This window comes from Pteropus vampyrus, unplaced genomic scaffold (genome assembly GCF_000151845.1).
Source record: "Pteropus vampyrus isolate Shadow unplaced genomic scaffold, Pvam_2.0 Scaffold243, whole genome shotgun sequence".
NCBI lineage: Eukaryota > Metazoa > Chordata > Mammalia > Chiroptera > Pteropodidae > Pteropus > Pteropus vampyrus.
The window spans coordinates 851,100-868,749 of NW_011889024.1; the positions used below are offsets into that span (position 1 = coordinate 851,100).

Below are 17,650 nucleotides of genomic sequence, written 5' to 3' on the forward strand. Positions count from 1 at the left end.
TTTACAATGGGGAAACAGTGTTAAAGAGCACAAACTCCCGACGTTTGGCCTCAAATCGAAGGTGCTCTTCTCACGACTTTTCATTATTCTGGACCGTGCTAAAGGATGACCCCAGTCACACGTGTCCTGCTGTGTCTACTGGTGAACCATTCTTCCAACTGCGTGCTCAGCATCCAGTGTACCTGGGCAATTACCACAGCTGAAGGGCACTGTGGGGGGTGCCAGGGTTATTGGACCAGACTTAGGAATGGAAAGAAGGCTTTTAAAAATGAAAAGAAAAAGTAGAAAATAGTGTCTTTTATTATACTAACAAATGTCGTTCCACCAAACAGAATAACAAGAGCATGCACCCCAGAAGATGTGGAAGACAATCCATGGGAGCAGGGGAAGGATTTTAAAATATGATGTAGACACAGATAGAAGTCCAGCATTGCGAATATTTAATACATGCATTCGCATCGGATGTCGGACAGACATATGCCTTTCGCAGCAGAGAGGCTCACAGCAAGCAGCACCTCCACTTGCCATGCACTTTCAGTGGATTGTGACAAGACAGGTTTACAGGTGCCTGGTTAAGTGGATTTACTAGTAATACAATCTTAAATGGTTAACTCTTTATAATTCTTCGTAATGAGATAGGAGTGTCAATGAAATTCTATTTAGAAAAACAATGCTTAATAATTGCCTATGTATCTCTCTCTCTCTCTGTCTATATATATATGTTTTCACATGGTATTGGAGCATGACTATGGTATTATAGATTATACACAATGAATATTCAACAGATACATTTTTTCAGATTAATGAAACTCTTGCTTGCATTTTTTCTTTTAACCAGTTAGGATGGAATTCTTTCCCAAGTAATTACATACATGCACTGTTTTCTACTATGAAAATTAAGTGACACAGCTAATGGAAAGTACCCAGTACAATGCTTGCTGAATAGTAAACATTCAATAAATTATGCTATTGTTACTCTAGAAGTTCACAGGAAGCGACCACAAGCTGGGCGGGGTGTGTTTATTGACCTTGCTGGTTTCTTCCTAGAGATTACGTCAGGAGACATTCATTATTTTAGGAAATTTTCCTTGGCTTAGTGCTCTTCCTGGTTTTGATAGGCTCAGAACCTGGATATCTTGTCAGCGCAGTGTGAATAGCTACACCTTTCAGGACAGTCTTTAACCAAACTTGTAAGACAAAAATTAGAACCAGAATTCTAGTCTAGTCACAGATAATGAAGACTATGACTGTGGATTGAGGAGCTGTGCTAGCACCATCAAAGAGAGCATTTTTTTCAGGAATGAGGACAAGGGATTTCCACTTACATACGTGTAATATTTCATGCCACCTAATAGATCCATTTCACAGTACAGATTAGCTTGCCGATGAGCCCAGGAAATCCAAGGAAGGCAATCACTTGGACAGAATTAGGACAGGTAATGTTTGCCTCTGTGACACTTGTTTTTTGATATGTTTATAGTTAATAACTTTCTCTTCTTTAATTTCCTTTTTTTCTTTAACATTTTTTAATGTAGATTTGGAAACATGTAAAAATACACAGGATAAGATAATGAACCCCCATGTATCCATTGCCAACTTCAATCATTAACCACACTCGGCCAGTCTGCTTTTATGCACGTCCACATCCACTTCCCCCACTTCCTGTATTGCAATTTGAAGAAAATTCAAAAACATCCTGATTATTTTAAAAGATATTTGATCAAATCAAGTCCTGCTGGTTTGAGAGCCATATTTTTCTTCCCCTGGTGACTTTAGGTAGCTCTGCCCTGATCTTAACACGGCTCCCAGCGAGCTGTTTCGGAGTTCTTGGAGGAAGCCTATGTTCCAACAATTACCCATTGCCATTAGGCAGAACACATTCCATCTACTTTGATCTTAATTATTCAGGAATATCATTCTGAACATCGCTTATCGGACTGCACTGGAGAGCGGAAACAGGCGTTCTGTGTGCTGCCTGGGGGCTTGGTTCACAAGCAGGATCTCTGGGAGGGGTCCGAGGACCTGCGTAGTTCCCATGTTCCCAGGTGACTCTGCCCCCCGAAGCTGGGGAAGCACATGCCAAGAACCTGAGCAGAGAGTGTTCAGTCCGTTTTTAAGCCGCGGTGTTGAAAAACTGGAAAAGAGACTTCTAGAAAACCAGCTGCATTTTTCTAATTCTTCTCCCACCCTTCGCTCTTGCTGGCTCTCACATCTCACCGGGTCAGAGACTGTGACGCTGGAATCTGATGTTCCATGGTGGCTGGGTCAGCGTTGTTCCACAGGGCAAAGTGCATAAACTTGAGTAGCTACTGGCTGCTCAGCAGTCGCGTGCTTTCAGGTTTCTGGCCGCGTCCCATGGAGTTGTGGGTGCAGCAAGTCTTACACTAGATAAGCGATGCTCCTGCACACACACAACACACACACTCATGCACACCATGCACACAAGCCACACACACAACACACATACTCATATACATACACTCATACACACCACACACATAACACATACTCATACACACCGCACATACAACACACACTCATACGCACCATGCACATACACCACGCACACACACCACACACACACACCACACACACAACACATACACACACTCATACGCACCATGCATACACTACACACTGAACACAAGCCACACACACCACATACACACAACACACACACGACACATACACACATTGGCTGAATGCTATCTTTTGAATAGATCTACTATGTAAAAAATTTTCTAGAAATTTCTGTAATATCCCCATTCTATTGGGATAAGTTAGTTTCCTTTTAGGGACCAATTTTAGTAAACATGAGATGGACACGACTCCCCTCAGCGTGCATCCTGCTCACATGGGAGGCCTGACTATAACTCCATTTTTTATTCCGAGCTACTTAAGATTTCCTTGTTTTGGAGAAACTACATTCCTCTGCCTGGGCTAGGAGCTGGATTCCAGAGTCTAAAAGAAATTCGAGAGGCTGCTGGTCTGTACATCCTTCCATCTGAGTGTGTGTAGTCTGTGCATGTGGTTCATTGGAAGGTAACTTCCCCTGGTGATTCATGACTCTGACCGCACCACAGATGACTCATTAAAAAACAAAGAAAAACAAGTGATAAATCAGAGAGGCACGAGATTAGATTAATTTAGGACTAATGAACTCATAACCCATGTTTTGCAGAAAACTGTGCTCTAGCCAGATCAGTTTTAAAGAGCTACATGACATAAAAATGCTTTTGTTTGTTTTAAACGATATATCAGCTTTGTTCAATGTAATTGGCTGCAGCCTCCAATAGTACCCTTTCGAAATTTGGGCTTATTTAAAAATACAAAAGCCCTGGAAATGGTATCTTCATTTGGCTAGTTCAAGATCAACCTGATGATAGGAATAAACATCAGCCCGGTGTTCATGTTTGTTTTTCAAATGTATTAAATCATCCATTTGCTAAAGTTCTTTTTGTTTGATAGTTTTCATTTCAGCAGGATGAGAACGAACCCTCACCACGAGAGGGAGCTGGACCATGAAGACATCAAGCAGTTGTTCTGGAACCAGAAGTAACAACGGGTCGTGCAGGCGATTTGGGGCCAGACCATCAGTATTATTGGCAGTGACAGAAGTTATTTTCACAAGTGATGACTCCATTCTTTTATCTGCTCAGACCAAACTTCAGAGTCAGCTTAGACTCCTTATTTCCCAATGTAGAAAGCTCGTCTTTTTATTCTGACGCTTTGACACCTGGGTCCTGCTGACCCTGGGCTACCAATCCCTAGAGACAGCAGACAACTCGTGTCTTTCATATGCAAACCAACCAATCCAGAGCCTGTGTGGCAACAAGCTGCTGTACAGGCTCTTACACTCGGGGCCACTCTGCCCCAGAGCCAGGTCTCAGACCGCTAAAGGCAAGACCTGTACCCCAGCACCACTGAAACTATTCAATCCTAAACTTGCTTGCCCTGCCTCGCCTGCCTTTCCCCAGAAGCCGCAGTAGAGGCTCTGACCCGCATTCCCCCTCCCCAACTGTCCCTGGTGCGTCCCCGTGTGGCCCCTGGCGCGGTGCGCCCCTCCGTTTGCAAACCGGAACGATCTTGTCTCCTGATCTGTTGGTCTCACCGCACCTGAATAATAAAACCTACATTTTAAAATACCTAACCCCACGTCTTGGCAAATTCTACCGTCTCTGTCTTTATTGCTAAATCCGAAATTCAGCCGCTCTCGTCACCCTCAGCCCCCCACCGCCCCCACTCCCTGCCATTTTGCACTTCCGGTTCCCACCTGGGTCCCCACCCCCACTCCAGTCCATCCCTACCTGTTAACAGCTAGAGTGATCCTGTTGCAGGGGGAAGGCAGGTCTGACCGCACTTCTGTTCAGAGCCCACGGATGGAAGGGCTGAGAGCAATCCAAAATGTCAGAAGCGTGTTTTGGACCTGCAGTAAACTAAGCTGGACGAAGCTGCTTTGTTTTACACCGCAGGTTGACCTCCCATGGCACTCCAAGTTAAAAATAAAGTCGTTAAAATGGCTTTGGGGGCCCTACAAAAACTAGTTCCCTCTGGGTACATCACCCAGACATCCCTGCGTGCCAGGAGCCCCACTTTCCTGGACGAACTCCCTGACCCCCCCCCGGAAGGGGCTTGGCTCCTTGAATCCCCTCCTGGCCTGCGAGCCTTCCCCAGATTCCTCTCTCAGAGAGGTCTCCCCAGTCTTGCCCTGCACCTCTCCCCCAACACTCTGTACCCACTTACCCATTCCACAGCACCTACCAGGCGCATGCAGCATCCCCTGGCTGGTTTACAACCAGTGTCCCCATGAAAACGTAAGTTCCACCAGGCAGGGACTTTGTTTTTTGTTTGCAGATTTGTTAATGACCTAGAATAGTGACTGCAGGATGGTAAAGCTTAAGAAATACAGGTCAAATAAATGAACGAACTGAGAACATGGTGTCTTTTTTTTTTTTTAAAAAAGATAGTCTAGTTCAGTCCTTCTCACATCAAATATTTGGAGAATGCTTTGTAAGCACCCAGTAAGATGCAGTTGCTGGATGCCCAAGGCTGTCAACTGATGGTGAGTGAGACGTTTAACTCATTAAGCAGTCGAGTGTGCGCTGTAGCCTGATGTGGCCTGTGGACTTCCATGGGGTGCAGACAAGGGGGCCAGTGAGGGCCGTTGTTTTAGTTTTGCATTCCAACCCTCCAGTTAGTTTCCCTGATCATATCGTTTACGTTCAATACCATTAACATTTGTGTCATTAATTAGACACTTTTGGTTGGTCTTGCTAATTTTTCTGGATTCACGGGTGTATGTGAGTCATGGCAAACATGCAGCGAGCTCCTAATCTTTCTGTACCCCTCCTCGGGTCTTACGACGATGCTTTGAAAATGGAAAGTGGTTCATGATGTTTTTAAACAACTTAACATGTAAAGTTTGCTCAATAACTTAAATATACAGGTGGACGCATCATAACAAAAACATTACTACCTTTTTGCTCTTGATGACCAAAGGAAGACGATGACAGATGATTGTATATTTTGTTTAATACTTGCATTGTTTCTATAGCGCAATTATAGCAATCTTTATTTACTTTTCATTACAAATATTTGTCAAGTTTTGTTTCAGAAACATTTTTCCTACTCTCTTGCACATGCACCCAGACACACTACAAAAAACTCATTCATAACACAGTAAGGGCAAACATTATTCATGTAAACATCTTTCATTAATTTCCCATAATTAAAAAAATCATAGAATTATAGATATTGAATAAGGCTCATAGATTTAGTTCAAATTCCACAAAAGACCAATCAAAGATGCTCTTAAACTGTGATGGGGGTAACTTTTGGTTGCAATAAATGCTAAAAGCGTACCCCTGGCTTTCAATCCTCAAACATACCTCACAACCTCATAAATGCATTTCAGGATAAATAGAGAACGTAGAAAACCCAGGAGGAAGAACTTTTGAATTAGGGAGCTCAGAACCATAAACCTAATTTCTTCTATGATAAGCAGGCATAATGTAGTCCCCATATTTCCCAATACGTGAATCAAGATTAATTATAGTAACCCAAAATGTAACCACATCGATATGTTAAGATATATTGGCATGTGTGTACATATTGCTAGTATACACAGTGAAAATTTGTCATAAAATTTATCATTTCATTATATCCAGGACCAAAGTGGAAAAAAGAAAACCCCCACTCAAGTTGAATATCATTATAAAGGAGTGTTCTAGTAACATAAAGGTCGGGAGTGTTGGGAGGTATGTCCCAGGGGTGTGATTGGTCTTGGTATTAAAGTCACAGACAGAGGAAGCACGGACTGGCGTTATCCGAGGACGTCTCTCTCTGGTTGGAAGTTTGGTGCTAACGTGCATAGTCTCCCAGAGCTGAGACAGGAAATGAACTGTGCTGACAAATGGGCCCCTTGCCAGCTGCACCCTCCTCCTTCCTCTCTGTGAGGTGGAGGTCAGGAGGCAGGGACTGCTGGCAAAACCGTGAAGTCCCACCCTGGGGTCTGAACCCCAACTCCACTGAGGGCAGCCTCCCTGACATGTGTGACTAGGCAGTAAAGGGTGGCGGTGGATGCGGCCAGAAAACCCCGTTCTGAGGGTCGCACGGCCGCATCTGGCTTCTGATTCTGCTGCCCTGCAAAGAAATTGTGCTCCGGATAAATGCACCAGTGTCTCTAATGCCTCGAATTCACTCGCAGGCCCCCGTAAGGCCCAGAGCGATGTCACTAAAAGGTGGACACACCTCCACGAGCACCTAACTTACACCAGGAAGCGGCTGAGGCACTGGGGAAGCCTACAAGCTCTCTCCACGTCAGATGCAACAACGCCAGGAAGTTGCCTTGGGTCAGAGTTATTTGTAGGCTTTTGATTTTTAAAAATCAAAATTGATCTGCGTGATATCTCGATAGACTCAGATAATTCTCACCAAAAATTTTGCAATTTGTTTAAATAGCACTGGAATAATTCAACTTCATTTAAATATATTCATTCTACCATGAAAATATTTCATACAAACATCTATTTACATACAAACACATTAAAATTTGTGAGAAGGGTTTCCACTCCGGTGGCTGTATGGCTTGAAATAGTTTCATTGCTTTGAGTATGTATGCACACGTTTGGCAAAATAAAACTATTAAAATGTAGTATTTTTAAAATAAAAAAAGTGACACCGAGGCTCCAATTCCTGAAGGAAAGATCAAAGAAAAAACAATCCATCGAGGTACCTCAGGTAGATGTAAATTTAATAGAGTTTGTGAACCTTTGATCTGTGGCAAATAAACATTACAACTATCATTCTTGCAACGTAGTTTTGCTTGTTTTTCTAAAACAAAAGAGGTCTGGATTCTAAGTCACTACTCTTCAGACAGAAACTTGGGGCAACTGTTTTAAAACAAAGCAAAATGGAAAACTGTACCTTCTTGGAAAATCTCAAATGCATTTTGCAGTGAGTGATTTAAAGTTTTTATGTATTTAAAGGAAAGTCACTACAGTGCCACACACTGTCTCACTGAGAAGACAACCCTTGAATTCACCGTTCACAGTTACTGTCATTTTAATAGTTACGAATAAATGTTGTAAATGGTTACACTTGGCCTCCACCTGTGTTGGCCTTTTCAGGTTGTTGGTGATTTTTCAAGTGTGAAGAACCCCCCGAGGGCAGATAAGTTTAACCACAGCCCCAGTCAGGTTCCAAGAGGTCTTGAAAAATGACCTTCCTTTTGAGTTTCTCAGGTAGACCCGGGTGAAGCGGGTTAACGAAAGAACAGGCCCTGCCAAGCTGGAGTCTTCCTGACCTGCTGCTTTTTAACGTCGTCGTTCCTTTGCCGGAAATTCAGTCCTTACAGCTGTTTTTGGTTAGTCCATTCGAATGTCCATTTGGGGACATACTCCTACAGATTAGTCCCTATTCCTAACTCTAACACAAGATAATATTTCATCGTAAAAAAGCTGCTAAGGGAAGGTCTAGTCATGCAGGAATCGGGCTGAGATGGCTCTGAGTGAATCTCGTTGACACCATGGCGTCCTGCGCACTCACAGGCACCGGCTGGTTTTGGGGTGAGCAAAAAGTGGTTTCTTGGTTCCCCAGCACATGGAATCTTCCTCATTTCTGTTGTGATTATGATGCTGATGAAACTATCAGCTTAGGCTGCTTCCTGACGAATTTCCTTCCACAGCAGATGTGAAGGCTCAGCAGAAAAATACACCCGAGGCTTTGCCCACCTCAGACTTCGGCTCAAACAAGGAGCACACTCTGATTTCCTCACGAGCTTCTTCCTTAGGGAGCACCAACCCCTTCGACGTCTTTTCCTACCTACAGAACACAGTGACTCTCAAGTCCCCCTCCAGTTCTACCCCGTGACAAAGCCTGATGTGTGTGTGGCGGGGTGGGGCGGGGGGGAGGGCAAGGAGAGAGCAGACACAGGCACAGAGCAAATGGAGAGAGGTCCCCAAAGAAGGAAAGAGAGAGGGTCTGAAGGGCACAGGGAGCCGGAGATACTGGCGGGACAGAAGCTCAGGACGTGGAGGAGAGAGGGGCACAGAGCGGGAAAGATCAGCTGGGGTGTTGTCACACAGGGACGCCCAGCCAGGCATTGTCACAGACAAGAGAGAAAGAGGGAGGAGACAGGGCAGGGGAGGGAAGAGCCAGAGGACACACAGAGGACGGGAGGGAGAGAAGAAGGCTCCACTTGGGTGTCTTGTGGCCTCTGATTCGTCTGAAGGTCAAACACAGACACACTGCTGGGTTTTAAACTCAGAGTGTTGTCGTCCAATATCTAATTTGAAAAACGTATTAGTTGGTTAAACACTACTTACAACTCTTCAATCCTTTTTATCAAAAAGAAAGAGAGAAAGAAAGAGAGAAGGAAAGAAAGAAAGGAAGAGAAAGAAAGAAAGGAAAGAAAGAAAGAAAGAAAGAAAGAAAGAAAGAAAGAAAGAAGAAGAAGAAGAAGAAGGAAGGAAGGAAGGAAGGAAGGAAGGAAGGAAGACAGAAAGAAAGGAAGGTTCCGTCTGAGTGGTATAATAAGAGTAGCCCATTAGGACAGAAGTTATACCCTATTGCAGCCTCAGCCAAAGCAATATCGCCCTCAGGAATGAAGTCTTTGATTGTAGCTACATTGGAGGTGTGACCTGTGTCATCTTCTCCTTGACCTTGCTCCCTGCCCTGACTCCACGGCCCAACCGACTGGGGTTAATTAAAGCCATCTTTCTCCTGCTAACAGTCACTTGCTTTGGGACCCATTTGAATTAAAGCACCTATCATCAGAAAACAAGTCCCAAGACTGTCCCTCTGTCACAGTTTACAGATTGGTCTCTTTCTACAGACTAGAAGCGATCCTACCCTGGCACCTTTTAATCTAAACACTCTCTTCAGTTCCCTTGTGGGCGATCTTTCTGGCAGCCCTGCCAACCTCTCACGTGTGAAACTTCAGTATCTGTGCAGAAGCCACTGTCACCCGCTCCAGCCCTGCTGGGGAGCGGAGCTCCAGAAACCTGGCCTTGTGAAAGAGAGAAGCGCTGCCTTTGTCACCGCCTTGAGGGCTGAATCCTGTGCCCAGGGGCCGCCTGGACGGAAAGTTGTGGGCAGCCGTCAATCAAACACTTCTGTTAAATTCTTCCTAAGAGCAATATGTAATTGACAAGAAATATCAAACCCTTTTTTTCTGCCTGTTTTACTCTTTTCCCCCTCCCAGCAAGCCTTCTCTACTAGCCAGAGCTCACTGCAGGCTACAGCTTGGAAGACTTTAGCTTTCAAGACCGAACTGGCTCAGGCAACAGGTGCTGCCCTTGACAGCTGCAGGTCAGAGCAGCTGCTGCTCCCCAGAGCTTCCAGTTGCCTCATCCAGGCATCTAAAGAAGACACAGCTTTGGTATGTGGTGAGGGTGCTTCCCCAAATCCCAGACTCTCAGAATTCATTCAGAGCAATCCCAGTAATGTTACATATCTAATCAGCTAAACTAAAAACAGGGCTTTTCTCCTTATTTCTGCAGCTGGGATTATATATGGCTTGCAAAATGGCTGAAATGCTATTGATATCATTGCTTTTAAACTATACAGGTGTTATTCTTAATTCACAATGCTCTGAAGCAGATAAGTGCTTTGAAATTACAATGATGAAGAGTTTTAGCATTAAGGTTCGATTTGTACCTAGTGATCAGTATGTCTCTCTTAACAGTAGCGATTGTAAAAAAAAAAACAAAAACAAAAACAAACTTGTGAATTCTGTGTTAGAATTCAAGTTTGCTATTTAACTTTTGAATTCAATGCACTGTGCCACAAGCCAGACTGCTCTGTTATGTACATTTAATGTGTATGCCAGGAGAAAAAAATTACTAGCACTATTGAAGGTATTGCAAAGTTGCCACAGTTACTGCTTAGAAATACTAAGTTCCCTCTCTCCTTCCTTAAAGTATATATTACAACTCTTCCATAACTTAATGCAAACGAAGTAAACTCTGTCTTTTCACATCTTAAAGCAAAGATATCTTTGTTTACATGCGAGAATAAGAATTCTATAATAATACACCAGCTCTACGAGCCAGTTCTTTATAGTAGGACGTAATAATGAAACAATGATATAGAAAGAGCCAGAGAGACCTACACACTGGCACTGATGCAAAGTCCACTGGGAAGTTTTCTCCTGTCCAAGGTATCTAAGATAGAGAGGAGGACTGAGGGGTGGAAAGGGCTGAAAGAGTAGGGTTCTGTGCGCTAGGAAAAAAAAAAAAACAAAGCCATTCTATTGCAAGATACAGATCAAAGGTTAGAAGGCAAATTTTACTACATTCAGAGAATAAAAATGTAGTAATTCTCTCCTCCATACGGCACATCTGCAAGTGTGATAACAACACACTTTGCATTGGCCGTAGGGGGAAAAAAAAAAAAACCATCATGGAAAAACCACTGACTAAAAATGACTGAAAAACTCCCTTTCCCTTTTTCAGTCTAATCATTTGGCATCTCAGTGTGGTCCAGATTTAGATGTGAACCACCCAAGAATATCACGCTGTCTTATGTCAAGTGCTCGGCAATACCTCTCAGTAGGACGCTGCTGCAAGGCTAGCTAATTTTAAATCTGGCATGAGTAATCCAGTCAAACCTAGTTAGTATGCGAGAAAGTCGTTGCGAAGGCGGAGTGAGAGGAAGTGATGTCACAGCGCGAGCAGTCCCTGGTTGTCCCGTTGTCGGATAAACGTAGTGCATAGATCCAAGTTTCCACTCCGGGTCCCCGGAGCCCAGAGCCAGGTCCTTCACTTCCGCTGGGCGGCCTGGAAGGCCTTCAGCTCCACCTGGTACCACTCGGGCGCTTCGGGCCCGCTCTTCCCTGGGGGGCTGTGGTCATAGCCGTAGGCCACAGTGAGCTCCTCATTGGCCTCCACAGCTCGGAGGGTGCGGATGCATTTGATGGGCCCAAAGCGGGGGTGGACAAACCTAGACGGGGAGATGCGCACAGTCATTCCCAGGTAGGTGAGGGGCGAAGACTGGGGGAGGGGGGCTGATGCAGGAAATCACCCCCCTCCCACCCCCGGGCCCTTCCCTGACACGGTGGCTACGTCCTCGGCGTGTGCTAACGGGGAGGCTCAGCCCCACCCCAGACCTGCTGGACTGACACCTGCATTTTAACGATACCCTCAGGTGATTCATAGACACATCAAAGTTTTAAAAAGCATGCTCTACCTGCCTTTGTGAGCATATTTGGCACTCTGTATGTGTAAACAAACAATCATGGTCAATGACAAAATGCTGTCCTTAATGAGAAATCAGATCCAGCTGCCTGTCAGCATGCAGCTCACCTGGCCTGCCGCATGGGATCACCCACGTGGCTGTACCTGGGGGGAAGGGCGATTCTGGAGTTGTAAGAAGAGCCTTGTGGATGTACAAAAGCGAAAGGCACCGTATTCCGCCCCATACAGATGGCAGAGGTGACCTTTCCCAGCAGAAATGTAGATGGAGATTTCTCTCCAAGAGGGAAGAGTCTTGACCTCACTGCCAACTCGCTTCTTCACTATTTCCCCGGGAAGCATCCTCTCCTCCTGTAAGGAGTCCTCTCAGAAACAGGCAGGGCGGTCACTGTGCTATGATCCTCTGCCAAAGGCTCCCAGCCCGGCTCACCTGCCCAGCTCCCTTCACAGAGACAGGAAGCAAACAAGTAGTGGACTCAGCTACCTCACAGCTGCCCAAACCCCAAAAAGGTACATGCATGGGATGGCCAGAAAGAAATGTGCTTTGTTTTCATATGCACCTGGTCAAATCAGTCTCATTCATGTATTGTCACATTTCTAACAAAGGGCATTGAGACACCAAAGGAAAAGTTTCCGGCCCAAAGGACACTGGCTTACGGGGAGTGAGTCAAGTCCTTGGCTGGTTCCCTCTATCGGTGGTGGGAAAGGAGTACGTCTGTGGCTTGGGGACATCTTCACATGGGGTTAAAAGGAACAACGTTGTCCTTACTCCAGGGGCCTCTGTGTCCACCCTCCCCAGGGTCACTTTTCCTGGAAAGCAGACTTGAGCTGGGGTCAGAGACTTTAATGTGAGCCCTGGTTCCGCCCATGATTACGGCGCCCTCTTGGAAATTTCACTCTCCTCATCTGCAAAATCGTAACGCTAGTAGTAATCCTTATCGGACAAGAGTTGTCGTTGTGACAACACAGGGTCACGTAAATAAAGCACCTCACACAGCGCCTGGCACAACGTGAGGACTCAACTAATCTCAGCTGCTATGCCGAGTGCCTGTGCGTGTGTGAGAACATTCACGTGCACAGAATTCTCAGGCTGGGCTCCGTCGCAGAGGCGAGCCCTGGACCAGGGGCTCAGGAATTCCTTATTAAAATCACGATTCTTTGTCTTTAAATTAAAATATTTCGTTAAAAAATAACACTCCTGAAATAGAGCTCTAGTTAATCTTCTGGTACACAGAAAAAAAAAAAAAATCCCATGAGAACCCCAAGACTTCTCTTATAATCCTCTCGTATTTTCATTTTCCTGCTCATGATCATTATTTTCAGAGAGCAGAAGATGAACAGACTGAAAAGGAAGAACTCAGTTTCAGGTGTTGCTCCTGAGGGCGGTGCTAAGACGCGGCAGTTAGGAACACGTGACCCCCTTGACTGAGAGACCTGCATTTCCCGTCTGTGACCTGGAATGGAGCCAGGAGATGCCCCACGAAGGTCCTGGAAGGACTGCGTGAGGTGATGCCCGCGAGGCCGTTAGCACCTCACCAGCTTAGAGTAAGTGCGTGGCAAACATTAGCTGGAGTATTAGCTGTCAAACCAAAACTCTGCACCCCGTGGTCTGGCTCCTTGTCAACACGTTACCTATATTTACAGGTAGGAAAGTAGCTCTTGACTGTTTGTCCCTGCGGCATCTTGTACCTGACGACAGTTATAACAGTTTACAGAGGTGTTGGTTCGTTTATGTTGGGAGTGCATGACGATACCGATGATTTTAGAAACAAACGAATGCTCTGAATTGGTATCTGCATTTTATATCTGGTTATTCTTCAGGTAGTCTTCCCATTGCCCCAAATAACTAATTGGTCACATTGAAAAAATAACCCTGAACAGGACAGGAACTTGATTTTTCACAAATGGTTCCTTTTCTTGTCTCCTGTGCTCCCTTCTTTTTGGTGAGAAGAATCATGTCTTGCAGTGAAATCACTGAACTGATTTGTTTTAAAACAGCCGTCTAAGTCGCGTTTATTATCGTCCATCGCCCCTGCTTTAAAGGGTTGCTGTTAAGCTGTGTGCAGCTCAGAATGAGGCTCTGGCCTGATTCACATCGGCTACGAAAGCCTTGGAGTTAATAACGGTGTCCGTTTCGTTTCACATGACACACGTCCTTTGCCATTTCTACCCGCCCTTTAAACAGAAGTTGTAGCTTGAGTACTTGTGACCGACAGCCAAGGAGAGCAAGTCACTGCCAGAATAATTTTTAAGCCATCTCAGGGAGGCAAGAAGGGACAGTTAAATCCGGGCAATGTCCCTACAGATTGAATGCACATGATCTTCTCCTGCTTATGTTAACAAGCTAGAGGACTGAGGGACTGCAAGCTACAGCGAGTGGACACGGCTGCACACGGCTTCCTGGACGAACTGGCGTTCTCAGGCTGAGCCAAGGGCAGCAATGACATAGGACAAAGAATGCCAACTGTATCCTTTAGTCAGGTGCTGATTTTGGGAAGCGAACATTCAGGGGCACATGAAAACTACTAAAATATTTGTAGGACTACCACGTGGAAGAGCGATTGAAGGGAGCTACCTAGGACCGGATGTTACAGAGAAACCCATTTGGGTTCGATAAAAAAAGTTTCTAATCATCAGAGCCCAAAAGCTAATTACATGATATCTATTTCAGTTTGTCCAGACACCCCCTCTGCGAATAACAGTAGGCTCCCCATCACTGGGGGTTTCCAAGACGAGGTTTAACTAGCGGTTGGAAAGGGAGGTTCGAGTTCCAGGACGGAGGTAGGATGACGCGAACTTTAAAAACAACAGCTGTGTGGAGATGCAATTCATCTATCATAAAATTCACCCATTTTTAAAGTGAACAATTCAGTGATTTTGGGGGCAACCAAAACCTAATTTTAGAATCTCGCGTTGCCCTCAGTAGAAACCCCACACTCATGGGCCGTCGACCCCCATCTCCCCCAGGTGCCCCCAGCAGTAGGCGGCCACTGATCTACAGTCCGTCTCTATGAATCTGGCTGTCGTGGACAATTCTTATTAGTGTTCCGTTGTGACTGGCTTCTTGCAATTGGCAGAATGTTCTCAAGGCTCATCCACATGGCGGCCCGTGTCACTACCTCATTTCTCTCTGTTGTCAAATAATAGGGATTCTCTGATTTTATAGGTCTTTTCCAACACCGAGACTGCATGCCCCGCGATTAGGATTTTGTTTTCCTCCTTCCTTTCACATCAGAAAAGGGGTTCCCTAATCTCCGTGATGCAGAGTAATTTCAATTTTTACCATTATTTCAAATATCACTATCCTTAATTTTCCAGAATGAGGCAACTGAAGGACAAAAAAGCCACAGTGAAGTAGCAACCACAAAGTATAGTATTGCCAGAGCATTTCTACTCTTTGAAGCACTTTTCCATTTGTTAGCCTGCCAAAGAGCGGGCTGTTTACATTCTAAGTTTCAAGTCATGCCCATGAGGCCCCTGGCAAGGGGCTTTCAGATATTTCTGAGGGACCGGCAGCATAACACCTGTCTCGTGCCCTCCTCCATCTCAGGGCCCCGAGGCGCAGATCTGCCCAGCAAAGGCTAGGTGCCACACTTACATGTCGTAGATACAGTTTGGAGTAAAGGAGTGATTTGCCTTGTGTCCCAAAGAGGCACAGTACTTGGACACGTGGTTGTAGGGCTCAGGCACATCAATGACCGTTTCTTCATCAAGGGAGAGGGTGTTCCCATTAAGGGCCCAGTCTCTGCTGTCAACCTGCAAAAATAACAGAGTGTCAGAGAGGACCTTTCTCCCAAAAGCTCAAAGGACATCAGATATATAAACTCATTTGTCCTGAAACTTCATGGTTTGAGTCCCACAAACATGAAAAGAGCCTAAAGCATCCCACAGCTGCGGATGGCGCCTGTGGCCACCACCAGGCAGCTCAACATACTATTGATTTATGATTTTTCCTTGTCTTATATGAAGAAAAGGATTGAAGTCCCTTACAAAGACACTCAAAAATGTAACCAGATGTCCCTAGGTTGTTTATTTCTTCCCTGCAGGCTGAGACCTGAAAAGCCCAGCCAGCACCAAATTTGAAGTTTTACACATCCAATTGTTTTTTTAAATAGCCCAAACAAAGCCGAATTTTAGCTCTTCAGAGCCTGCTTTCAAGGGACACACCTCGCTCCCCATCTGTTAGCAATAGGTAGGATAAACCCAGGATGGCCAAGACCCCAGACGGCTGCTGTTCCTTGGGGCTCTCTGGCGCAGAGACTCCTCACCACGCTCGCTGTCAGCTAGATGTGTAGGCCCCACCCTCATCCCTCTCTCAGGAGCTCCCTGCCCTCCTCCCCGTTAGATGATGGTTCAGTGCCACAAACCTCTGCATGGTCTATGCTAAGAGGACGTCCCCTCTCAAGCAACCCTGCCCAAGCCCCACCCGAAGCTCGCTCTGTGCTACTGCTTCTTGTGGTCATCTCTTTTTTTTTTTTGATCAGCCCCAAATTCCTTGAATCCCTACAGTGAGGAAGAGGAGGCAAAAGAAAAGCAAAAGTAAGAACATCAAGTGGAACCAGAAATCTCAGGAATGCCAAACTGCACTCCAGGGAAGTCGCACGTCTTTGTTGCACGTGGGCAATCACTGTGACCAGCACAGAGTCACCGATTACTAGGGTGCTTTTTTCCTACAGCAGGACAGACTCGCTACCCAGTGCAACCAACAGCCTGCCCTTCTCCAAACCCCACACTCCAAACCACACCCCAGGATTTGTTGATACCAGCAGAGCAGCCTTTCAGAGCAATGAAGATCACAAAACCGTTGACTCTCAGAGGTATCCTGAGGCTCCCGCCCCTAAATTACATTAAAGCTGTCATTTGTATCTGAGATTCATTCAGGAGACATTTATTGAGTGCCTGCTGTTCTAGGTGGAGGGATATAGCAAGGATGAAAGTGGAGAAAATCTTTATGGATCATAACATTCCAGACCCGTCATGCGATACTGACATAAGGCACTTGCTGCCATCTACCTCGTGCTGCCATGAGTTGCGTGTTTTCTTATCTCCCCGACAGAATCTGATTTCATGAGGACAGGGAGGTTGCCTCATTCATGTGCACAGAACAGCGTAGCGAGTGTCAGCACAGAGCCAGATTCTGCTATGGGAAACCCTGCTGGAGCTCTGCGAGTTACTACATCTGTGACCTTGGGCAAGTCGTTTAACCTCTCTGGGTTTCGGCTTCCTTAACTGTGAGGTATTTTAATAAGTAAATTGCATATCGCTATCCCGAGCCACCTTTCACATGCTGCATTTCTGGGACTTTCAGGGTTGCTGATACAGTGGTCTGGTCGCCACCAGGGGACACGGTGTGCCAGACCACAGCTCGTCTTTGTGCGGCTGCTTTGAATGTGCAATAACTTCATTATTTCATGCATGACCCATCATTCCATGGCGGTAAAGCAAAGACATGAACATGGGACACAGTGGTAAGTGTGAACCCCACACACTCAGCACGAGTCAGACTGGGCGAAGCGTGCAAGCTACGCCCAAAGCACTGAGCTTTTGGAACTTAAGCAGACACTTAAGGAAGTTAATTGTGAAGAAAGAAGACAAAATTATGAAATCTGGGAAATATATCGAAGATGGTGTCTCAAAGGCAAGAGGTGATTCAACGCCTTCACTTTTAATTATTTTTTGGAATAAAACCCTTCCTGGATAGATGTAGGCAGCTGTATAGCTTTTGCACAGACAGAAGTAGGGGTCTCCTTATAAAGCACTCAGAAATTCGTTATTGACAGAATTCAATTGGATCTCAATTTTTCAGATATGAGGTGTAGTCTTGCACAAAGTCTCATTGAAAGCACCCTTCTACTTTCTATGAAATAGTTGTGGAACTTAAAAAAATCATTTTAAGGCTCAAAATAAGGAAAAAAACATCTGCTATCGAGTGAACGTTTGTGTCCCTCAAAAGTTCA

General features: G+C 45.3%; 1 protein-coding gene across 1 annotated transcript in view; it reads right to left on the reverse strand.

Moving 5' to 3' along the window:
• Positions 1 to 5,514: 5,514 nt before the first annotated feature.
• The window catches only part of SETD7 (SET domain containing lysine methyltransferase 7), a 47,944-nt gene continuing 35,808 nt past the window's right edge, over positions 5,515 to 17,650 (reverse strand). The window contains exons 7-8 of the mRNA XM_011374297.2: positions 15,292 to 15,449; positions 5,515 to 11,442 (exon numbers count right to left, since the gene is read on the reverse strand). Of these exons, the coding sequence (XP_011372599.1) occupies positions 11,262 to 11,442; positions 15,292 to 15,449 (339 nt within the window). The 3' untranslated portion in view covers positions 5,515 to 11,261. The remainder of the gene's footprint in view (positions 11,443 to 15,291; positions 15,450 to 17,650) is intronic.